Source organism: Diuraphis noxia, unplaced genomic scaffold (genome assembly GCF_037042655.1).
Source record: "Diuraphis noxia isolate RWA-SAM2 unplaced genomic scaffold, SU_Dnox_SAM2 contig0005, whole genome shotgun sequence".
Lineage (NCBI taxonomy): Eukaryota > Metazoa > Arthropoda > Insecta > Hemiptera > Aphididae > Diuraphis > Diuraphis noxia.
In genome coordinates this window covers 19,705,619-19,730,579 of record NW_028301715.1, presented here as the reverse complement: position 1 = coordinate 19,730,579, position 24,961 = coordinate 19,705,619, and the positions used below count along the sequence as shown (strand labels likewise).

Sequence of the window (24,961 nt, the reverse complement as noted above, 5' to 3'; positions counted from 1 at the left end):
AAAAAATGTTTAACATTTTACAATATGTAATTCAACATATATTATTATTCACAATTTATAGGTTATTATTTAAGTATTGTCGATAAAAAATTATAAAATAGTTTATGTAATAAAATCATTATTTAATTTTTTTTCAATGTTATATTATTTTCATATAAAATTAATTACACGGGATTCTATTCGTCTCTTTTTATGGTTTAATGTAATAGACAAACTAATTCATAAGCACATATTATTCAAACATTAATCAACAGCAATTTACTCTAAAAAAAAAAAAGATTCTAAAAATACACAATTATATCAAATTATACACCACTATAAATTAGGGAAAAAAACATTTTATACTATTCTTCCAGAAAATCGTGTTTGAGGGGTGTTCGCAATTATTAATGTTATCAAGGAACAAAAATTCTAAATAATTAACGGTGCAGTAATTGAGCATACTATACTATGTGTTGCTGTTGTTTCGTGCGATTGTCGCGTGGGAAATCGATGAAAAAAAAGAAGCGAACAAAGAGGCCAATAAAAATTGTTTTGTATCCGCAATGGCGTAATGTGGATGACCGTTATTGGTATTGTTATGTATCCGACTCTATAATAAAAAAAAAATAAAAAAAAAGTGCCACGTTCAATTTGTACTATTTATATATATATACATGTATACACATATATATATGTATATACGAGTATAGAATTTGTCAAACAGAACGTGTATAAAAAAAAATTGTTCATAGTCGAGTATCGGTCGTATTATATATTATTTTCTTTCTCTCCGTCTTACGTATACTTCTGGGTCCCTCTTCACGCTCTCTATGCATATACCATTATGTTAGCTATATTATTATTTTATTTTCACTCGCTATAATATGATAGTATCTGTTTATAACTCGAAATATGATATAATATTATGAAAATTAGTCGTGGCAGCGCAATGGTGGAGTGTGTGTTGAACGTGCTGTATATATTAGTATATAGGGCGAGAAAAATAAAATATATGAAAAAGCAAGTCTAAAGAGCAGAGTGCAGGAGCAAAAAACAGTGTGTACGGTGGAGTCGTGGAGAAATTAAAGTCGTCGCCGGGAGAAGAAAAATACGGCGGACAATGAGTGCCGGTGGCGTCGAAGGGTTTATGCGGGGCGGCTGTAGCGCGTATATACCGCGTCAGTGGCGGCAGTGGCGGCGGCGTCGACGACGATTGCGTTTACTCTCGCCCACCGCGCCCATCCTCTATGGCCCGTCCACCGATCGTTTCCCTTACACCACACCATTATTATGCGTCGACCCTGCTACGGCACGCCGGTCGGTCGCTATGGATACACGCAATGACGTCACCGGCAATACGCCACATCAATCACGACCGGCCCCGCCGCCAGCGACAATCGCCACCCGGGACGATGGAAGTGGCGGTTGCAATGCGGCGGGTGGGCGATGGGAACCGTGCGTAAAAACTGCTCATGGGATAATGTTTCCGAAAAAAATAAAATTAATTGTATATTTATTATACGATTCAATTCTTCGTCCGTCAATCCAGCTCTTCGTCCTGCACCCCGCACACCCGCCCGACATCCACCGCCGCCGTCATTGCAGTAGTTTCTCTCGACGCCAACGTACCATACCCCCCCCCCCCCCCACGCATTACGCGTCTGTCCAGCGGTGGCATAGGGAAGGGGGAATGGGGTTTAATAATGTCGATATGACTGGGAATGATATAGAATGAAAGAAAAATTTCAATAACATTTACTGTTATTATATATAATATTACGACCATGATGAGAGAACTATTATGCCTCATAAATGGCGTAAGTATTTACAACAATATATTATTATGAAATAATTTTTAATACCGATTAACCGTTCGTCGAAAAGTTTTTTTTTTATTCATCATGATGATGGTTATTATAGCTTGCAATAAGATTTTATTGTTATTTACATAAGGGATTTTTATAATGAAGTTTAAAAATAATGTACTCGTAAATTAAGTTAATAATTTCAATTTTTTTTTTTTTAAATGAGATTATTTTTTCTGTGTCAGCATAGGGTCCTATAACTTCCTATACCTATAGATTGTCTAGTTTCGTATTCTTTTCTGGCCCTGGCCGAAGATTTGATGGTGGATGATAATTATGTGTTAGACTGGAATGTAAATTACAAGAGTGGCATTACAAGAGGAGGTTCGGTCTTTTCCATTAGGTATCCATGCGTAACTCTCGTGTGGCCTATTCTAAGTCGGTTCACGATTACTTCTTCTTTTCGATTTGAATAGTTGAGTTTTCAAAAAGTTTTATTACGTCCCTTAAAATGTGAATACACTTGTTTTGCTGAATACCTTGATGCACCATTGCAGCTACTGTATAATTGCGTATGATTTGTGCCTATTTATTTACAGCTATATACACGTAGGGTTGTATTCAGTGATCGTTTTCAAAAATTGAAAAATATATTCTAGCGTGATAATATTGTTAAAGTATACGAGAAATATGAATTATGGTCTTTTTTCATTTTCAAAAAACATACTTTCATAAGCCACCCCGCTGCAACGCCACTTGCAACAGTAAATAATTATACAAATCGTTCCGTAATGTAATACATATTATCATATGGCTTAAAACAGTGTGAAGTACGACACTGTTAATGTAGTACGAAATCGGAACAGTGCAGAACAAAATAAAAAAAGTGTGTTAATTATATTGGTGTTATGTTTAGAGTTTGATAATAACGTTAATTATCAATTTTAATAAATTAATACATATATATATGAGTGTGTGTGTGTGTCACTATGTCAAGGCCGTAGCGATGAGGTCCAGTAGCACCCTTTGCAGAACATGGCGCCCCTTCATCCAATTACGCACTAAAATAAAACGGCAGATTTTTTTGAATTTTGTTAATTATTATAATTGAATTCAGAATGCCATTCGATGAAATTTCACCCCTGGCAAACGTCCTTTTACCAGTGCCTAGCTACGGCCATGGTGTGTGTGTGTGTGTATGTGATAAAAGTCATTGATATACAATATATATATACATATCAATTGACTTAACAAATAAGACTGAACTTCGAAAAATACAGTTTTAAATATAATTTTATGTTATAGTTTAATTATTTTATCCAGGTGACAGGTGTAAAATTATTTTGAATTTTCAAATAAAAAAAATTTGGATAATTTATATTTTATTTTTAGAATATTCGTATTAAATTAAGTGAAATCATAAAATAGTGTAGTTCGAGGTTTCATTTATTTTAGGCCTTGCATATTATTATACAACAATATTGCGATATAAACTATTTTACATATTATGTAGGGTGTGGCCGGAATTCAGTGTAAGTACATACACAAAGTTGTCAGTTGGTGAATAGTTTTACGATGTCGGATGTACATAACTGTTTGGAAAATAATATAATATAAAATTCAAATAACAATAATAGTTTATTAATTATTTAATTTATATATAATATATATAGGTAATATTATATTCAATCGTGGTTTGAAATTGTTGATAATATATTATATATTATTTTTGGATACGCGCAGCAAATTTAATCGTATGTTAGAAAAAATAATTTTATTTAAATACTTGTGTGTTTACAAAATGGATTGTTCAATATTCGGCATTAATATTATACGTTAAAATTTTCATAAACATTTTCTGGATCTAAAATATATATTCTCGTTAAAAAATACAAAACAATAGAACACTCAAATATAAAAATAAAATAGTACAAATCCTTTGTTAAAATATATTGTACAAGTGCATTATACTATACATCAACTTAAAATAGTCGTATAAACACATTTTTTTTTTTTTTTGAAAACGAATCGACAGATATTCTGATTCCTGAGTGTCCCGACTTAAAGCAATCATCCTGCATGTATGCGAGGTTGTTAGTTGATAGAAGATTTCCCCCGTTGAATTATACATATATAGTAAGCAGCCACGCTGTTATTACACGCATCTGCAGGATTGTGACGTGCTTAGATAAGACACACATTTTATAATATAAATATTTAATGAGTGTGTGTTGTTTATTATAATGCAAGGGAACGAAAAATTTATATTCTGCGCCTCAGAGACGTAATTATTTATAAAAAATCGTCCCGGTCAAGACGTAGGTATAGGTGCACGTAGTATTATTTATACTCTCGCCGATCTGCCTCGAATCCCTCCGAACTGTTCAAATATTTAATAGCACCTACAAAGCTTCGCTCCCACCGTGACCTGTATCGGGTGTACTGAGTTCATTTTGATCTCACACGGTTCGTAAGTTCATAGGTGTATAATTATATGTAATTATACATAATATTATATTTATTATATATTATATCACACTACTGAAATTATATAGTGAAGTGACTCGAAAGACACGAATTCCTCGAAAATGATCAGACATTTTTAATTTTAAATAGGTATGTATCTTACCAACGAATATTAATTTAATTCTCATGCCATTTTGAATAAGGAATCAAAAAAATATTTGATTATTATCTAAATACAATGTACCTATATTATAATTGAACACGTTGGACTATTTCTTCCTTTTTTCATTGGGAATATTCGTAGGTAGGTACATTATATTTTCGTCTTGCGATATTAAAATTGAAAATTTAATCACCAAACAGCTACATAAACCGATCGAAAAATGGTTATTTGTAATGTATGATTAAATATCACTAATAAATTAATAATAATATCACTAATATTATTACAATATCTATATGCGCGAACACCTAACAGAAATAACAATAATGATTTGAATTGAAAACCGTTTCATTTTTTTTAAATATTTTTTTCTTTGAACCATTTGAATAAACATATTTTAAATAACATTACAATATTATTATCGAATTCACGATTATGATCAATAATTAAATCATAAGTCTCAAATCGTAAAATACTTTTTGTGGTACCTACATTAAAAAAAAATCAATATAATATATTATATTATATTTATACATTGTTATATATTTTAGTATCTAACTACGTATAAAAGTTTGACATTAAAGCTACAAATATAATGCGTATCGTAAGCAAATTCTTCACTCTTTAAAAAACTTTTTTGGATTAATAGAGTATAACATTTTTATCTACTTCAAATAGTTAAGGTAATGTTAGAACCTTAAAATATTTCAGCTATAATATCATACCGTTAGGTATTAAAATATGTGAATATCACGAAAAATAAGCTCGTTACCTATGAATTTAGTAATATTATAGTTATTAGGTAATGGGTAGTGAATTTTAATTATAACACTAAATAATTAATATGGTGGTAAATTATACTGAAACTTTTTAATTAGTGAATATACATTTATTTTTATGATGCTTGTTTTTTGTATTTAAAATAAATTTAATCATAATATTTTTACAAGAAAACGTAAAATCTTTTATTACATTTATTTTGAAAAATAATGATTTACCATGTACAAATTACAAACTAAGACAAATTATTTATCCTAATTATTAATTATTATCGTTTAATTAAATATTCTATTTTGTAAAACCCTTCAATGTTTTTTAATCTGTCGATTATTTGGTATTTTCATTTAAATCTCAGTCATAGACCATAGTAAGAAAAACATATATTAAATAAGTCACATTTTAGACCAATGTAAAGCTATAATTTGTGACGAGTCACCTATTTAAATAATTTGTAAACAAAATTTACCAGAAGCATTAAAGATTCCTCATAATTAGAAGTTTCTTGTGGACCGTGATCACCTACCTAAATTGTAATCTAAAATGTGAGAATTCTATAGAAATAAAAAGACAATTTATGCGGCCAATAGGTGTATTAAATAATTAATCGATTGGTGATTTACAATCGAACCTATGACTATGCATACTTATGTACAGTTAAAATTTTGAGCTTTTGAATGAATATTTCTTGTGAGTCCCGAAAAGGGCAATATTTTAGTGTTAAAAATGAAGGTACATAAAACATGCAAAAACATTTTGCATAAACAACTTTATTTTATATGAATTATCGTTAATATTGTAATTAGATTATTTTTACGTCTATCATAAACTAAATTTATCAAAACTTCAGTACTTCACTTAAAATTATCTTATTTATAAGATTTGTTTGTTTTATTATTATATTATGAAGTTATTGTGGTTATAGTACAACATTTGGTCAAGTTTTTATTTATGTAGCTTATATAATTATTTTATACAATATTAATGTTCCTATTTATTATGTGCTCTCAAATTTCTTGTTGTTTTTAATAAGACTAATATGATAAATCAATAAAAATAGCAGTTTATTTCCTTAATTTATAAACCCAAAGTTACTCTTTTCAATTTAAAAACTACTTCAAGTCAGATTTAATAAAGTTACTTTCCATTGTACTCAATAGCTATCTTCAACACATAGCTATATATATATATAATGTGTATATGCAATATATGTGTACGTGTATTGTTTATGGATTGTTTCTTTTGTTTCTGTTTTTCGTCGACACAATCACAACTATCTGATTCTATTAGTCCCAATCTGTCTGTGTACGAATCTCAAAATGGTCTGGCTGTTATCTCTATTTTTCTTTATATTAGTAATTTGTTTTCGATAATCATAGTAGATAACTACTACTTGTGTTTTACGTGTTTTACTTTAATTTAAATCAAAATTATATTACTTTAAAGTTTAAATTAAAACGGATCGTGTTTTGTAAAAAATAAAATTTGAACAATATCTAATCTATATTCTGGTCATGTTCAAGCAACTTAATGTACAAAATATTAATTCAAAAATTCAAAATCATTTATTATAATATTTAAATTATTAAAATAAATTAATAAACATTGATAAAGTTTATGGTTGTTTGCATTATAAAATCAATATTACTATATAACAATCACGTAATCATCATTACCACGACTTTTTATATTATTAAACGATATAATAAGTATATTCCCTTTCTGTTTAACTGTAGGCAATAAATATTTTTTCGTTTATTATATTGAACAAATTCACTTAAAACATCGACAAATTCATAAAATAGATAGCAATACGTTAAACGGCGATGGAAGTTTATCCAATTTAATTGGTTGACTTTTTTTTGCTATAATCTCGGTCGTAAAAGAGATACTTTATACCTAATGTAAAGGTATTTTCTATGATGATCATCTGTATATGTTAAGGCAAATCGTTGTTGTGTTAATATCGCTGGTCTATATAGACTCTCTATACTTGGATAATCGTACTAGTGTGTGTGTGAAATTTTGTGGCTTATACATGTGTTTCAGCTGGATCTGATCGGGCGACAGCAAAATCACTTTTGGTCGCACAATTTGCCCCACCGAAATCCTAGCAGTAAGTTTCGGTTTAGATTACCGACCCGCGTAAGGGATGAGACAATGCGACTACACAAGAACAGCCGTCTCTACCGCACCGAACAAACGGGGTCGCCGGCAGGTGGCGGATGGTTGTAGCGTATATCCGGAGAATGTGACGAGCTTTTTAATAAACTGTGTTTCGTTTATTTTGGTTTCCTACGGTTAAACAGAGGTTATGAGATTGAGAAACTGAAATAGAAGACGAAATAATATTTCGTACTCGACAGTGCTAGAAAATGACGAATTTTACGACCTCCACCCTATATACTCAGCCTGAAGGCTTTAGTTGGTTTTAATGATGATGATGATAATAATAATAATAATAATAATAATAATAATAGTGATTTATGTTGAATGGGAAAATAATCACTTTCACAGCTCGTTGTGTTATTTTTTGATTTTTATTTTCATATTTCAATCATCGAGAATATTTTGTTTAGAAAACCCAAAGGTGTGGGTTGTTAACCTATCAGTTTTTTTCGTTTATTCATACTATACGCAATATAGATACGCATTATATTTTTGAGGACTTGATCCCTTCTACCGTTTTCAGTGGCATTACACGAAAATAAAATACTATCCCATATTTTTATAATGTGAAATTGAAAGGCGTAAAATTTTTCAGAAAACCCAATAATATGCTTTATAATACATACAATTAACTTTATTATAATTTGAAAGGATTATTATACTACGTTTAAAAGGTTTTTTTATTTTACTTTATTATCACACTATTTCAATCGACCTAATAATATAATAGACCTGCAGATATAATTTTTTTCGTATTCTATTTCAAATCATTGTTGGTGGGCATAATATTAAACTAAAACATGAAAATATTAATTATGAAATCCTGTATTACAAAATATTTGATAATATAATTAAAAAATACTCAATCGGCACAATTCTCATAGTTTCAAATTCTATCACAGAATTACTTCGTTTTTTCGTATGTCTGTAAAGATATATTTTCAAAAATGATAAAATACGTGCACACATTTCTTAGAACCGTATATATATTATAGTAGAATTGTTTTTACGATCACGTAAGCAATAAATTTTGGCTTACTTATAGGGATTTTTCTTAAAGCACCGAGCATAATTTATATACGTTCATGTAAATCTTTGGTGGTATGCCAACAATGTAAATCTAAACAACTCCATACGGTCCACTGGTTGATAAAAAAAAAAAAAAAAACAACATAACATTATCATTAATTTCAATTAAAACACCCAAAACAGAATTTATGTTTCCTATATACTTCAATTAATATTGGTAACACACGAACAACATGTGAACGTAATAGAATTAATAAACCGTAATAAATTAATGTATTACTGCGGGCAACATTAAAATTTGTGTATAATATGATTATATTATAAAATTGTAATCAACTTATTGTTTTAAAGCAACTGATTAAAATATGATACCTACCCAACTAAAAAAGGGTTACTTTATACTTTTTTTCACGTGGTTAATGGTTTTTGTTTTTAAACATTGATATCCTGTGACGCAAAACTCGAACTGAGTTTTTGGCTAATCTATAATATTATTGTGTCAGTTAGTAATGTGGATATAGATTTTAAAGTTTGAAAAATACCATTATTACAAAAATATTATAGGTCAATGGTATGTGGGACGTGTGATGCGAAGATTTTTCGAGAAGTATCCAACGTGTCCAATATAACAGTGGTTAATTATTAATGTCAGAGAACCGTTTTAAAAGGACTTTGGATGATACGAATTATAATATCGCTGCTATAATGATTTTTCAGTGCAATGTTTGAATTCTCGTTACATAGCGCACATGTTTGTGGTCCAAGGAGTGCAATATAAAAAAACATTCATGAAAAGGGACTATTTTTTTTCCTTTTTGTCAACGATTTATACACAAATGCGTAGACGTAGCGATAACTGGGTCAAGGAGTCGCGAGAAAAACTATGTGACAGAGTCGAGTACCTACTTTACAATATGTATTTATGTATGTTTACGTGTATGGTAATAATAATACTTATAGGTACCTACTGTGCATATAGTGTTTGTTTGTACAGGCTGGTTTTATAATATATTTGATATACAGAATTCGGGAAAGTATTGAAACACCAACTTGCCCATTATGGGGAGTACTTCGTACCTGTAGATAGATTACATTCTACGATAAAAAAATATGTTGATAACCGCTGAATATTTCTAATACACTCACGTCTCTAATAACCGTGTTAGTGTAGTGACACGTATTTAACACTAAAAAGTTTTAAAGTTTTAAATTATTAAACTATAACCTAATCAGGTACTGTGGTACTTCAATTAATACAGTTGCATACACCCATTTAAAAATATTTTAATGATCTGGAACTTGTGATAGATGGATCGAGAGTATTAAGTTATTAGATATAAGACTTTGTACGCAACTAAGATCGTTTTAGTATTAATTTTTTCGGATATAGATTCCTGAATTAAAAAACTATCATCATCTTTTATTTATTATTATTATTTTTTTTTTTGTAAACGCAGCCATAGAAGGAATAATCCTCAACAAGTACAACATATCCACAGACGACTATCGGCTGATCGAGACGATTGTGCTCAAGTCAGAACCTCACAAGGCCGGACAGCAGTGGAAGTTCGCCGGAGCATTTTACTTCGCTACAACGGTACTCACGACTATCGGTACGTACAGTTTATAATGCTATATATAGGTACACAAGGTGTAACAGATAGAACTAACTTTTGGAATAACTTTTGTTAAAATTTATATTTTTTATTTATTTATTTATTTTCTGTTCATAAAGTGACCCTAGCGCTACGCATGCGCATAAAACCATTTATAATTATTTATTATAGGTTAATTTTTGAATATTTTTACGTATACAGTTGTAATAAATTTTCGTTAAATAAATTTATATCCATGTTATGTTAATCTTATTTATAACAAGTATAAAAAAAAAAATACGTAAAATTTTTCAAAAAGTAACCAACAATAAATAATTATAAATGGTTTTAAGCATTTTATAATGAATTGTAAAAATGTATTATTTATTTTACAATTTGAATTGCTTAAAATTACTTAAAAAATTCAGTCTATCCGAAATTAGTATCAAAAATACCGGTTGCTATTACAAAAATAATTGGTTGCATTGCGCATGCGCGTACCGAGAGGGTTAAAAATTTGAAATTTATCTGAAAATGTGTATTTATGTACCACTAGTCTGTAAAAAAAATAAATCGATTTGTTCCAACATAATCCGGCCGGAGAAGTTCAGTGTTCCCTTGATTGGTGAACACACGGTATATACTATATAGTATTATAATAATATTTACTTCTGTATGAGTGTGTGTATATTAATATTATGTAGGTAAAGGTTTTTGCTTTATATACTTAATTCAATATCAACTACTGTAGACAGAGAATAGCATTGCTTCTTAAAGGATTATTAAGGATTAAAATACTTTGCACCTTTTTTAAGTATACCACAGCGAAGTGCACTTTGATTTCCCTCGAACGTTTTAAAAACGCTCCACATTGTGCCTGCTCAGATTTTTTACCCTCCACTTAATTTTTAAAACATAAACAACACGCTACTGCAATGATAATACAAAAAATTTTCAGAGAAAAACTTTTAGAGTTTCTTTTTGTTGTTATTATTTTCATGTTAATACTTTTTAACTTTGTTCAACAATAATGATACTCAAGTTTAAATCTAATGATTTATAATTTTACACTCTTTTAACTTATTAATCACTGAACAGTTTGTATTAGAGTTATGAAATATAATATATATTATACGCTTTTATTTTCAAATCGAATAAGACCATTTTTTTTGTTTATGAAATATATTTATACATTAATTCCACGGAACTATAGTAGATATTACATCACTTAATATTTTTTTTCAACTATAGAATCTCGGGGACTTATAATATAATATTGTTAGAACACTTATGTTATTTTTTCAGCCAAAGTAAAAATATGCTGTTATATAATATAATATAGAATTTATTCAAATACCATGAAACACCAAATCGATTAAATTTCCTTTAGAGCAATGAAAGGTACCAGGAATTTGTTTTCATTTTTATTTAATGGACAAACTGTGTAAGAAAATATTTGAATTATTATATATTTAATTTATTAATAATAAAAAAACTTTATATTTACATGGCCATGTGGTTAAAAAAAAGTCCTACTGCCGAATAGGAATCGTTCTTTCAGTTACCTAGGTATTAATATGTCGTAACTCGTTTTTCTCTTTAAACCTTTCGTTTTATTGACCTATTTTATTAAATACCGGTTATCATTGTTGAATACTATAGTAGCTACCTACTATATATGAGTACTTTTCATAAAACCATCCGAGAACTTAAGAATAATATTCAAACGGTTGGTCTTTTTATCGTCACACACAATATCAATGTCAAGGTTTTTTGTGATATCCTACTACTTTCAACTTTGAGATGTTGAAAATAATGACGATTGACGGTACAAGGTACAACGCCTGGTCATACTTGTGAAAGTTAGTATAGCTAATTGAACTATTGGCTAAGTGGATAAAGGCATCAAGATGTGCGATAACTGATGTATGACAATTTATTTATACTAAAAAAATAAAATATATCAAATTAATTTACACATAATATTTACAATTATTAAAATGTATTAAAGATAAAAACAATAAAATAACTATATTCCATCTTAAAATATAACAAACCTTATAAGAAGCACAATTAGGTACATTCTAAAAACAAATATCGGTGCATTTAACTGATCACTGACTCAATAATAAATACCCTTTTAAAGATCAATTTTCCAATAACACTGGCTGAAGAAAAAAGTTTGGCATTACACTATTAGAATTTAAAGTATTACTTCATTATTAATACTATAGCAAATACCTGAATAAATATTTTTTTTATATTTGTTTAATTTCTGCATAATATAATATAATAATATATAATAATATAATATAATAATATTATATTATATTATAATATAATAATAATAATATAAAATAAATAATAATAATATAATATAATAATATCTGTATAATATAATATAATATAATATAATTTATGTATAATACTATATAATAATGTATAGTTAATTCTAATATTAAATTAAAACGATTATTTACCAAAGATTATATTAAAAATTATTTATATTACACTATACAAAAATCTCAAAGGAAATTGGAAAATTTAAATTTTCAATAAAAACAATTGAAAAGAAAATTAATTATTATGAACCAAGCGTGGGTGTTCCACGTTAATCTACTGATAAAATATAATGACATTTTTAAAATAAACAATTTTTTTAAATTGATAAAAATGAAATTGAAACAGTTTCATATTGATTGATTGTACCACAGTTTTTGTTTCTTTATACTATAATAAAAATATATACACAATATTAAACCATCGATTCCTTCTATAACGTCGATCCTATTAAAAATAATATATTATATTCAATATCAATGTGTTAATATTGATGACACTCTTTGAGTGTCAGTATTTTAAAATCACATCCACGCCTTATTCAATTTGATTTCAGAATGAGTTATCATTATTTCCACTAATTCAATCTCGTTTGTTGAAAAACTATTGATAGTAAGTATAATAATATACTGAAGTGACTTCAGATATTATTATTTTTATTTTTTATCTTATATTGTTGGTGTATTTTCTATAAAGTTTTAGAATTACGACGCCACCGATGAAACTAACATAATAAGTACCGAGTGCAGTTAAACTCGATCGAAACTAATTCATTAGTAGATTGTCCGGCAAAACTCTAACTTTCATAATTAATAAAACCACACTATATTATATACGTTTTGGATACAGTAATTGGCATCCCGTCATCTACTTTGGACTGAGTCAGGAAATTCGAAATCCACCAGGCGTATATATATAAGTAAATACATGATGTCATAGCATAAACGCCCTACTCGGAAAGCTTTAAACTTTAAAACACCTTCATCTCACGTATTTTTTTTTTCGACAAATAAATTTAATATACCAGAGGGCCTCCCTTATAAACTATTCACCATACTTAAATATTGTATACGAAATCCAAAATCGCAGTACTTTTATAAAAAAAGTTTCCCTTGCCTTCGCCTTTTGCCGTAGTATTCATACCCAAGAGTTTTACAGAATATTGTTATCAGTTAACTACTATATGTATAGGGTCGTGTCCGGAGGATTTGAAAACGTTTTTTGTGTACCATTTTGTAAGCACCGAAATCGCATTTAAATAATGCCTTGTAAAATCTCCCCTGTACACTCTGTGTAATTAATATAATATTAATCGCCCGGCATATTTTTCATCTCCTGCAGGTTACGGGCACTCGACACCGAACACAAAATCCGGCAAGTTGTTCACCATGTTCTACGCGATGGTGGGCATACCGCTTGGCCTAGTCATGTTCCAGAGCATCGGCGAGCAGCTGAACAAATTCTCGTCTGTGGTGATCAGACAAGCGAAGCGGGCACTTGGCTGCAAACGTACCGAAGCCACCGAGATCAATCTCATTTTCGTCGTGTCCTTTTTGTCGAGCCTGACGATCGCGGGCGGCGCGACGGCGTTTTCCACGTACGAGGGCTGGACGTACTTTGACTCGGTCTACTATTGCTTCGTCACGCTCACTACCATCGGGTAACTAACATGGCATTCACTCATAGATATTTTTCGGTATGACCCGACGAAGTTATAAATTTATTGACGGTGACAATAATAATAATGACAGCTATATTACACAAATAATAGTGATTATAAATATATTATGGCGATGGTGAAGATTATGATGATAATTATCGAGAAATACTCCGTATTATATATGTACCTACCTAACCTCACTTAACCTACCTACATAATATCTACATCGAATAATAGTCCCCAGACGACGTTTTCGCGTTATCTGTAGTCTGTAGATATTATAGCACATCTCCCTCGCAGTGGTCCGATTTTGTTTACGACCAGCTACGAACAAATAAATATTATCACTATTCCACCATTATTATAGTGCATGATTCTATTATTATTGTTATCGTTTATTGTCCGACCGTGATTACCTAACCGCTTTGCTATATTGCATTATCCTAAAGTTAAAATTCGCTTCGTTTGCAAAACCAATTTATGTAATAATATATTAACGTGTAATATGTATTAGGTACATTAATACACGATACAAATAAATACAACACACTGCTGACAAAGTGAAAATTGTATGATTGCTTTTTTATTATAGAATTTTTTTTTTTGCCTTGGTATATAATAACGTAATGGCTAGAGCTTAATAATTCGATCTGATCTTCGCAATAATCTGCCGATACGGCTAAAACCTACAGCCACTTATTTTCCACTTATTTATACGTAGGTAATATTTTTAAATTTTATGTAGTTTACACTCTACACATCTACACACGCTGACTAAAATATCACATTTCACACTATTAAAATTAAAAACAAAAAAAATGTAAATTAAATATTATCAGCACTGGATCGATGTATAGTATTGTGAAACTAAATTATATAATAATTTATTTAATAATATAATGATTACGACCATAATAACTATTACGAATATTTTGATGATAATAATATGGATTGAAAATCATTAAAAAACTCATCGCACTAATAAACATTTAAATTACTTCAACAACCAAATCGTATTAGTAATCTGTGAAATTATTGATTTTTTTCGTGTTAAAAAATGTAATGGATATCGTTTTTGAACATACTTAAGTTTAAACAAAAATTGTAGTAATTGTATGCAATGAAATTTAACTAGGAACTAGCGAAAGCTATTGATATTACAATAATTATAACACAAATTGTTGCTTTTCTTAATTGTTTTTATTTAATTTTTTAATTTTAACATTGATTCCTACTTTTAAGTGGTAATATCTATAGTACTTAATTTTAAAAAAACCACTGATATATTATATTTATTGTGTAACAGTTAATTGCAAAGAATTTTCATAATATTGATTTCATGAACGTCAATTTATTATTGTATAAATAAATTTCATACTGGACGCTTCTATTTTTGAAATACGATAATCTCATAACGACAATTTTTAGTAAATATTGATGACGTTTTAATTGATCAATATTTGACTTGATGCTGATCATTTCTATTGAAAAGTATTTATTTTATTATTTTTGCTCCCGTTGACTAATAACATCTCAAGATAGTTTATCTCAACTTTGTAAAATAAACAAATATTATAGTAACGGAAATTAGAATAAAATGAAACTAAAAATTAATATTATTATATTTTTGCATGTATTTAACTACTGTGTATAATTTAATTTGTGTTACCTACAGATTATAATTATATGATTAATTAATGATAATTTTTTGGTAACAATTTTCATGTTCGCTGTGTGATAAGTAGATGCTTTTAATATACCTGTATATATTATAATATAATACATGTGGGTATTGTTAAAATTTTTATAAATAAAAAAAAAACTTTATTTTTTAATTATTATTATAATTATAAATAATAATACATAAGTTTTAATATATTTTAGATTGTAACCATGCACATTGCGCACTATACACCTTTACATACAGTATCTGATGGGGTAGACAATAATTGCTAATTTAAATATTGAAACTTCTAGAGGCTATAATCATTATAACTCCAATATTGAAACAATAAAAATTAAGTATGAATATAAATAACTTTAAAAATAATCAGTAAAACTTGATACATACACTAGATAGTGGCACACGTAATTGCATCATTGTTTTTGTTTTTTCCAATTTAACCTCACGTCAATTGTTAGTAGTTAGTAGTGTTTTGTGATACTGAATTTAAAACAATTAAATAAATCATTCCATTAAAATTTTAGTTTTGAAAAACAATTTTGGATGTAGCTTAAAAATTGCTTACAACCATAATTTCTTAGAAACTATGTTTGTTTGAATTATTTCTTAATTTTTCAACAGGATCGGTTTTTTTTACACAAAATGAGCCTATTGATATAATTTAAAAATTACCTTTTCAAAGTACCACCTAGACTCGATTTTCATTCAGAAGTGATACTTTAAAAACTTTTTGGACACTTCTTTTATTTTAAAAAGTTTTTATACCAAAAAATGTTTAAAAGTATATATTTTATAATACTTTTCTTATTTTACCAAAGATCTATAGCCTCGTTGGTTTTTCAAAATATTAATATTATAGCAATTTCAAGTAGAATTATGTATAATAAATCATCAATACAAATATTACTTCTTACTACTTACCCCCATTAACAATTATTAATAATTTATGTGTTTTGTATTAATAAGTAAATATTGTAATTATTTTACTGTGTATTTTATATGGTTCTATTTGTCATCACTGTATCAGGTGAATTATTTTAAAACTATTTTGAGATCAAAATATGTATTTATTCATATTTCCTGTGGTGGAAAATAGTGTACCTTAGGTGGAAAAGAAAATCTAATATTATTATCTAGTCTGGTGGAAAAGGGATAAGGTTTTTTCTGTCAAAAAAAATGGCGTTCTTCAATGTTTGTCACAAAATAAATAAAATAAACAGTAGAATTTTTACACGAAAAATATGCTCATTTTATTGTTTATTTTGTTCAATGAACAATATGTATTATAAATATATAAGAATCCTAATATTGTTACTTACAAAAGTCCACAATAAACGTATAGATAGTTATAGTTATTGATTATTTTTAACATTTTGAAAATATTTGTTCTTACCAATTAACATTTTTATGAAGTCAAATAAAAAAAAAAACTGGTACCTATATAACTGTTATAACAATATCTTACTTTTCATTTTAGTTCACTTTACTGATTTGTTTTACTTGAGCTTGTTGAATGTAGTTGTTTACATACAAGTACCTGTAGCTAATGTATAATTTATAAAGTTTAAAAAGAAGTCTCTACTTATAATATGATTTTTACTACAAATTATGTTTATCGAGTTAGAAATTAAAAAAATTGCCATTCAAATTTAAAATATTTTTTTCTACTCTTATGTATATTTAAATTTTTAATTATTTTTGGCATAACAGCGGTTTTTTTTCTTTATAGATAACCATATTATTTTCATATCTCTTTAACACACACCCAAAGCTGACCTATCTATCACTTAATGGATACTTATTCAAAACTGATGAAAATATTTTTTTTATAATTTTCTCAGTCGAAAAGTGAAATGTATGACAATTTGACATCAGTATCGTCTATTCCTGATACTGTTTACTATTTATCACGATGACTTCGTTATAGATTAGGTATATATTATATGTATTTATTATAATTTTGGAATTTTCGCAGGTTCGGTGACATGGTGGCCTTGCAGAAGAATAATACGTTGAACGACAAACTCGAGTATGTAGCGTTCACGTTGATATTCATTCTGTTCGGGCTGGCAGTTGTGGCTGCGTCGCTCGACTTATTGGTTCTCAGGTTTGTCACGATGAACACCGAGGACGAGAGACGAGATGAGGCTGAAGCTTTACAGGTAATGTTAAATGATAATTTATACAGTAAAAAATGAAAAACTAAAAAGATAATTCACACCGCCCTCCCCCCAACAAATAAAATCCCATGAATACGAATACATGGCAAACGTGAAATTTGTTTATAATATATTGGAGAGTTAAATGGAGTTACTGGAAATTTAAATTTAATTTAATTTATTAAAGTCCATATTATAAGAAACACAAAACAATCTTTTAAGTCGTATTTGTGAAAACTAAAGATTGACACGTGAAAATATAGTGTCTAACATAAAAAAAAATATTGTAGGGCCTATTTGAAAAAGCTCGTAATAACCTGCATGTCGGGTTATTTAATCTAACTCGTAACTGATGGTTCGAATATAATATAAGGTAGGTAGTACGGGATAGACTATCACAACAACGATAGGTGGAACGTTTTGAATATGTGCCAAACAACTAGAATATAATACAGGGAAGACGCATATGTCCTAGAGAAGAGTATACATATATGTTTAAATATAATAAAATTATTTACATACGAACAGAATTCCGTTTGTTTGTATCCGATTTTGTTGTTTACGCGTATATTTGTATTCGTTTCGAATACCTCGGGAATGGCAGGTAGAACAAATACTGTTGGGAAAAAAACACAATGCAATAATAAAATCCGTATACAAGACATGCGGTCCAATAAATAGCTATCACACGTCGAAAAATAGTGGAGAAATCCAGAAAAAAACCACAACGCAGTAGGACTGTCATCAGATGGGGAATGTTCAAGGCAACACTATACGGTTATACAGAGCGGGTTGCGTTACGTTATTGTTATTCTGCACGTATTAATGTATTATCAATACCTACATGTATTTAATGGTCTATTGGAGTCAATTATAATATCAAAACACGTTAAAATAATAATATTAATAAACAAATATACAATATAAAAATGTTAGCCGATGTCAAGTGTCTCATCACGTTGTTAGAATATAAGTACAGGGTGCACCGTACAACTCGAGATGGTATTGAGAAGGGTATACAATATATGGTACGACGCATAGTGCTTGTTATGTAATGTAATATAATTTCAGAATTTTCAAATTATCACCGTAAAAATTTAAACTACAATAAAGAAACATTTAAAAAAATATCAAATATTAGGATTTAAATTAATAACAAACTTGTGAAGAGTGTAGGTACGTTATAATGAATATTTCATTTTGAAAAGTGCATGTTAGAACAATTACAATAAAACAATATAACAATATCCATTTATATTACTTATATTATATAAGTTATGTATATAATTAACTTGCCAACAGTTCGTCAAATGCATTTGAATAACCATAAAAAAACCAATTGTTTCTAAATCAATAATTAATTATTAATTATTTTATATTTTTATTCAACAATTATATGAATTCGCGATAATTTATTTTGACTCTTTAGGCATTTTTGTTTTTATAAATAATAGGTAATCTTAAGTTCTTCATATTTTAATGAAGCTTTATAAATGTTCTTGTTAACGTTTTAGTTTTTAATTTAATTTAACAAAAACCGTTCAAAAATAAGAACCCCAATGTATACAAAATAACACGTACCTATACAATTTACATATATTTTATACATAAGGGTACTATATACGTTTATGATCAGTGGAAAAAAATGTAATAATATAACAGCCTGGCTTCTATTCCCACACTCGACTCTGATCCTGATCCTGTAGTCGATTCTTCTTATATACATATCTATTCTATTATAGTTATCAACATGGCAGAATTTCACTTGACGCGTGACGCTCTCATAGCCCCATATATGTAAATACTACACTGTTCTAAAATTCTGATCTTATTAATTGTTCCTCGATATTGACATATTTGCTGTAGTTCACACACATACACATATATATTATATATATATATTAAACGAATAAAACTTAGAGTAATGTTGGTTTTTTATTTTTCCTAAAAAAATATCGTTTTAATTACAAAATGTGTGCGTGGAAACGTTCGTCTTCCGTTTATTGTATTAAATTGTACGATATATTAAATTATACTTTGTAGGTACATTCGATAAACAAGTGTAAAACACATATAGTATTATGTTAGATGCATTCATATGGATTGATGGGTTTATATTTGTATATAATGTTGTATACGCTCAAATTGTGTTACAATTTTATGAGGTGAGCCAGTGATAATATAGGTTGTATGCTACTCCATTAGCCCATTTACTGTTAATACTATCATTATTTTAATATGTTTCACAGTAGAACTAATTCGTTGTAAATAAAAAATTAATTCTACGGTATTGTTAAAAATATATACATTTAATGTATTGAATTTTTAAGGAAATATTTAGAGGCAACTTTTTATACATACCGCTACTACAACATGTATTATTTCTATGCAAATATCGTTTTATATTGTATACAGGCAATTATAGTTTGATTGAAAAGCAAAGTTTTTCTTACGTTGTAGTGGCACATTGTTATTACTTATTACATTGTGCAAGACGATGTAAAATTTAACTTTTAAAAACTTTCCAGTGTTATTTCATTGATTGTGTTTCGGAGGATTAAAATAATAATAATACTGACTTTGTGAGGTTTCAAACCGTTGATGACTTGAAAAAAATACTTACAATGTTGACGGTAATAAAATATTATAAAAAAAAAGTAATACACACACACACACACAATTCTTAGAACACGTGAATTATTATTACAAATTTTATCAAACAATAATATTTTGACAGTGTTATTTTTACTGGATTTCAGTGCTTCGTATAATATTATGATGATATTTAAAATTAAAAAACAGTTTATGTTAAAACTTATGCGGTAAAATGGATTGCAGTTATACCGAGCACTCGAACCATTCCAATACAATAATACATTTTATTGACACTAATAACGAATAACGATTCAAGTTTGGACCGTATAAATTGTCATCATCCTTCGTCATCGCCATAATATTATTCACAACACCTTTATAATATAACATATTGTATTAAATAAATATCGGTATATTATACAAGTATGATATATCGTGTAGCTAGGTGCCTAATAGTATGCCAGTGTAAATAACGATTGAACGCTTAAAATTAATTACATTCTAACCATTCAAACTAATTAAGAAATTGTAGTAGGTACCTCGTTCAAAATAAATACATTGCGATGGAATATAATATGTATGGCATATGCTAATCTCGTTCGTGTCGATATACTCTATATAATACAATAGCTTTAGCTGTTAAACAATAATGTCATTTAACACGCACACCACGCAGATACAGTCCAAGCCATGCATAGCAGTGAAAATAATTGACAATCCCCGATGAAAAATTATTCATTATGGCGCGTATAAGTATTATATTATATTGTTAAATTTAAAAATCTATGTGTGAACAGCAGCCAGACAGTTCAAAAAATGTATAACCGTGCGCGCAGTAAATCGAAAAACACTTCCTATATAGTTATTATTATTATTAAATAATAAATTGGAAATTCGGTTTGTTCGCGGGGTTGCCCGCAGGCCGAAGCGCCGCTGACATAATTCGAACAAAAGGTTTGATACGAATTACATTTAAAATGCATATATACATCGTATACACACACACACGTTTTAATTACAAAAAAAAAAAATGTATTCAAAAAAATATTTATATATTTTATACTCGAGTATATACGCGTAAAAAGATTAAAAAAATAAACCCCAATGTACACGAGCAAACGATGAGCGTGACACTATGAAAAGGGTTCATTTCATGTATACGTTTAATGCGTACGTGTGATATTATGTTCACTTGACTGGTTTTAGTACCACATACGTGGTTTTTGATATTTTATTTATATCGACAGGGTCGTCCCATCAAGAAAAACATGTCCCGGCAATTTTGCTATTTTAACTGCTGCACGAATCTAGTTCGACCGTTTCTCGAATACACCACTAAACATTTTATAATAGGCCGTTTTACCAGGTTCAAATATATTATTATTATTATTATTCGCACTATTGTGATTGTAGTGTTGTTAGAATAACATTATGATTTATGGCGATCACCTGCTGGAACTTCTCTCTTTAGCTGTTCATATTTAGTATAAATTATTTCGCCGCGGCTGCGCTCATCATCTACTTTCTTCCAAAAATGAGATACCTACCGTGTTCGGTTTTCCTCTAATGTGTATACTCTCCTCCATTATCGAAGTAAGTGCTTTTCACCATCTTATTAATTTGAATATACCTACCCATCTCTTTCATATTCTGATCAGGAATATTTTTACGTAGGTACCTACAAACACTAAGTGTGAAATAAATTAAAATTAAAAATCGCTGTTGTCTAAATATATAGTAAAATATTAATATGCTTAAAATTAATAAATAATAATATAATAGAAGGCTTATACAAATCAAATATCAAGTCCAGATTTTAATCCAAAAAAAATGTGTGGAGAAGGATCGATATTATACTTTTAGTTATGTTTTTAACATTTTATTAGAAAAATGAGTATTGAATAAAAAACACGATTTTTTTGGTGGAAAAGTATCCCGCTTTTATCTAGATCCCTATAGATGATGTTGATTTCCAAGTAAAGTTATATTGTTCTATAGATATTTTATATAAAATCCTCACACACACACACACACACACAAAATATTATTTGTGACGTCTTGTACACATCATGACCTAATTCATCAACATGATAAAAATGATGATATTATGTTTTACGAATATTCAAGTACACAGTACCGTCACAAAGGTCAGTAAGACATAAACAAATTATTGTGGGCTGAAAAATTCATTCAAATTACCAGATATTAAAAACATTAAAGACAAAAATGAATTAATTTAATTTAAAATCCTTTCTGGGTATGCAATAATAAAAAGGGGAAAGTAGGTACCAATAAACCTATAAACCACTCTGCTGTTTCAGACATCAAATAAGTTTAAATTGTTCGTGTTGATATTACATTAATAATGTAGGTACATTTTAAAATGATCTTACTTATAAATTAGAACTGGCCCGAAATAAGCTAGTACAATAATATCTATATGTTTTCCTAGATATTCCCCTACTTTAATTACACATACCTACCAAGAATAATTTTATTGTAATATTGTAAAATGTATTGTAAATTGTACCTGTATATACTATATAAAAGTAATATTTTAAAATGTGTAAGCTAATAACCTTAGTTGTTGAGGCTTTAAAGTAATAAAAAAAAAAAAAATAATAATATCTATTTTAATTCCTTGGACAATATTTTTTTAAGAAAATGCAGAATGACGACAAATATGGTAGTGGTAGGTACTACTGCAGTCTTCTGCTACTATACCCCTGATAAGTTTGTTTTATGTATACTATTATCAACTACATACTGTGATTTATAACTAAAAAAATATCTAAATCAAATTAATGTTGGTTAATGGTCTTAAAATATTGCAACAGTAACTGCAGTACTGCAGTATACATACTGAATAATCTTGACAACTTTTACAACATCTATATTTCTCGTGATTATTTCAACGACTCATCGAGGCAAGCAATAACGTAGTTTCGACTGTAATATGCATTTCGTAAATAAATTCATATTTTTCTCCTGAAATAATATTTATTTTTAATTCTTCATAGCAAAATAAAACTTGGTCCTTAAAACCGTTTATAACACAAATATACGTATACATATACCTTTACTCAATAAAATATAACTGGTTTACCACTTATTCGTTTTAATCTCGAGTATTATATAAATCATAATGTTTTTAAAAAAATATTTTTTTATTCTATTTATTTGTTCAAATGTTCTAACTACCTACCTATTATTAGGTATCATACCTAACCTGATATCAGAGACTTTAAGTATAGGGCTGAGGGTTAAACGACTGTAATTCAGACCCTATATTATTATACTGTGCTCTCATATTATAAATTATAGTATACATGTTGTACTACAAATTACAATATACAAATGCAAATGACATTAAGCGTGTAAACTGTAGATCACTTATCAGCTAAATAATTGATAATTATATTGGCTTACACGTGTATAATTTCTGTTTTTTTTTTTTTATGAGGAGGAGGAGGAGTTATGGTTGAGTTAACAACTATATTTTGTTTATAACGTTTAATTTTATCTTTTACTCTTTACACTAAGTGCGTTGTTTTAATATATTACATATTTCTAACCTGTAAATACTTTGAGCCAGTTTGAGGTGATTATTTAAGAAAATGATCCGATTCGGTTGTCCATCTTCACTTTTATCTGTCATAAAAAGAGACAACAATATTATTAAATTTCAATTCCTTTGTTCATTGAATTATTTTTAGTATTTACAAACTATTATTTTTCAATTACATAAGTTGTAATACATTATGCTGTTTTTAACAAAATATTTTTACTGAATATTATAATATATGCATTCGTTTTTAAGGTTCTATTTATATAATATTATGAACTGATGGTAAATATATTTATTTTTGTATGTATAATTATGAATAAGTATTAACCTATTTAGCATATTATATTACCTACGTATTTTGTATTTATTTTTAGTTATTTAACGACATATAGACGTGTATAATATAATAAATTGAGGAAACCTAACACTCATACTATATTTACGTTAGGTTTAAATATTTGAATAATAATTCTGATCGGAAAACAATCCCACAACTAATATTTTAGATATTTCGAAATCAATTTGAAGCTACTGGCATATATAATATAATGTACCTACCTACCTATCTCGTATCGAGCATATCATGTCTTTAGAATAAATACATTTATTTAAACTATATTGTTATTTTTTATTGCTATAATTTTTGAGATAAGCGGAGAGTAGACCATCACATTTTGGGGTATGAATGGGTTTTGAAATAATGAGTGACTGTTATGTATCGTGTGTATAACGGACAGCGCATATTGATTTCTATTTCGCGAAAACCACATCGCGGTCAGTCCCGCCGAAACAATATTTCCCCCGAACATTTTATAGCTACAGGCCAAATGCAATCAAGCCACGCCAGACCAAATGGCGGCGTGCTACTATATTATTATTACAATATTACACTATCTATTCTCCCTTTTTTGGATTCTGATCGAGCGGGCGTGCCCGTTTCACGTAGCGAGCGTTATTATCAAAATTAAT

The 24,961-nt window shown here is 28.5% G+C and overlaps 1 protein-coding gene across 2 annotated transcripts in view; it reads left to right on the top strand.

Annotated features, from left to right (window-relative positions):
* LOC107171486 (TWIK-related acid-sensitive K[+] channel 7) overlaps window positions 1-24,961 on the top strand; it is a 75,109-nt gene that overhangs the window by 31,861 nt on the left and 18,287 nt on the right. For both annotated transcript variants that reach the window (XM_015521734.2, XM_089229070.1), the window contains exons 3-5: window positions 9,849-10,004; window positions 13,668-13,986; window positions 17,646-17,832. In XM_015521734.2, the coding sequence (XP_015377220.2) occupies window positions 9,849-10,004; window positions 13,668-13,986; window positions 17,646-17,832 (662 nt within the window). The remainder of the gene's footprint in view (window positions 1-9,848; window positions 10,005-13,667; window positions 13,987-17,645; window positions 17,833-24,961) is intronic.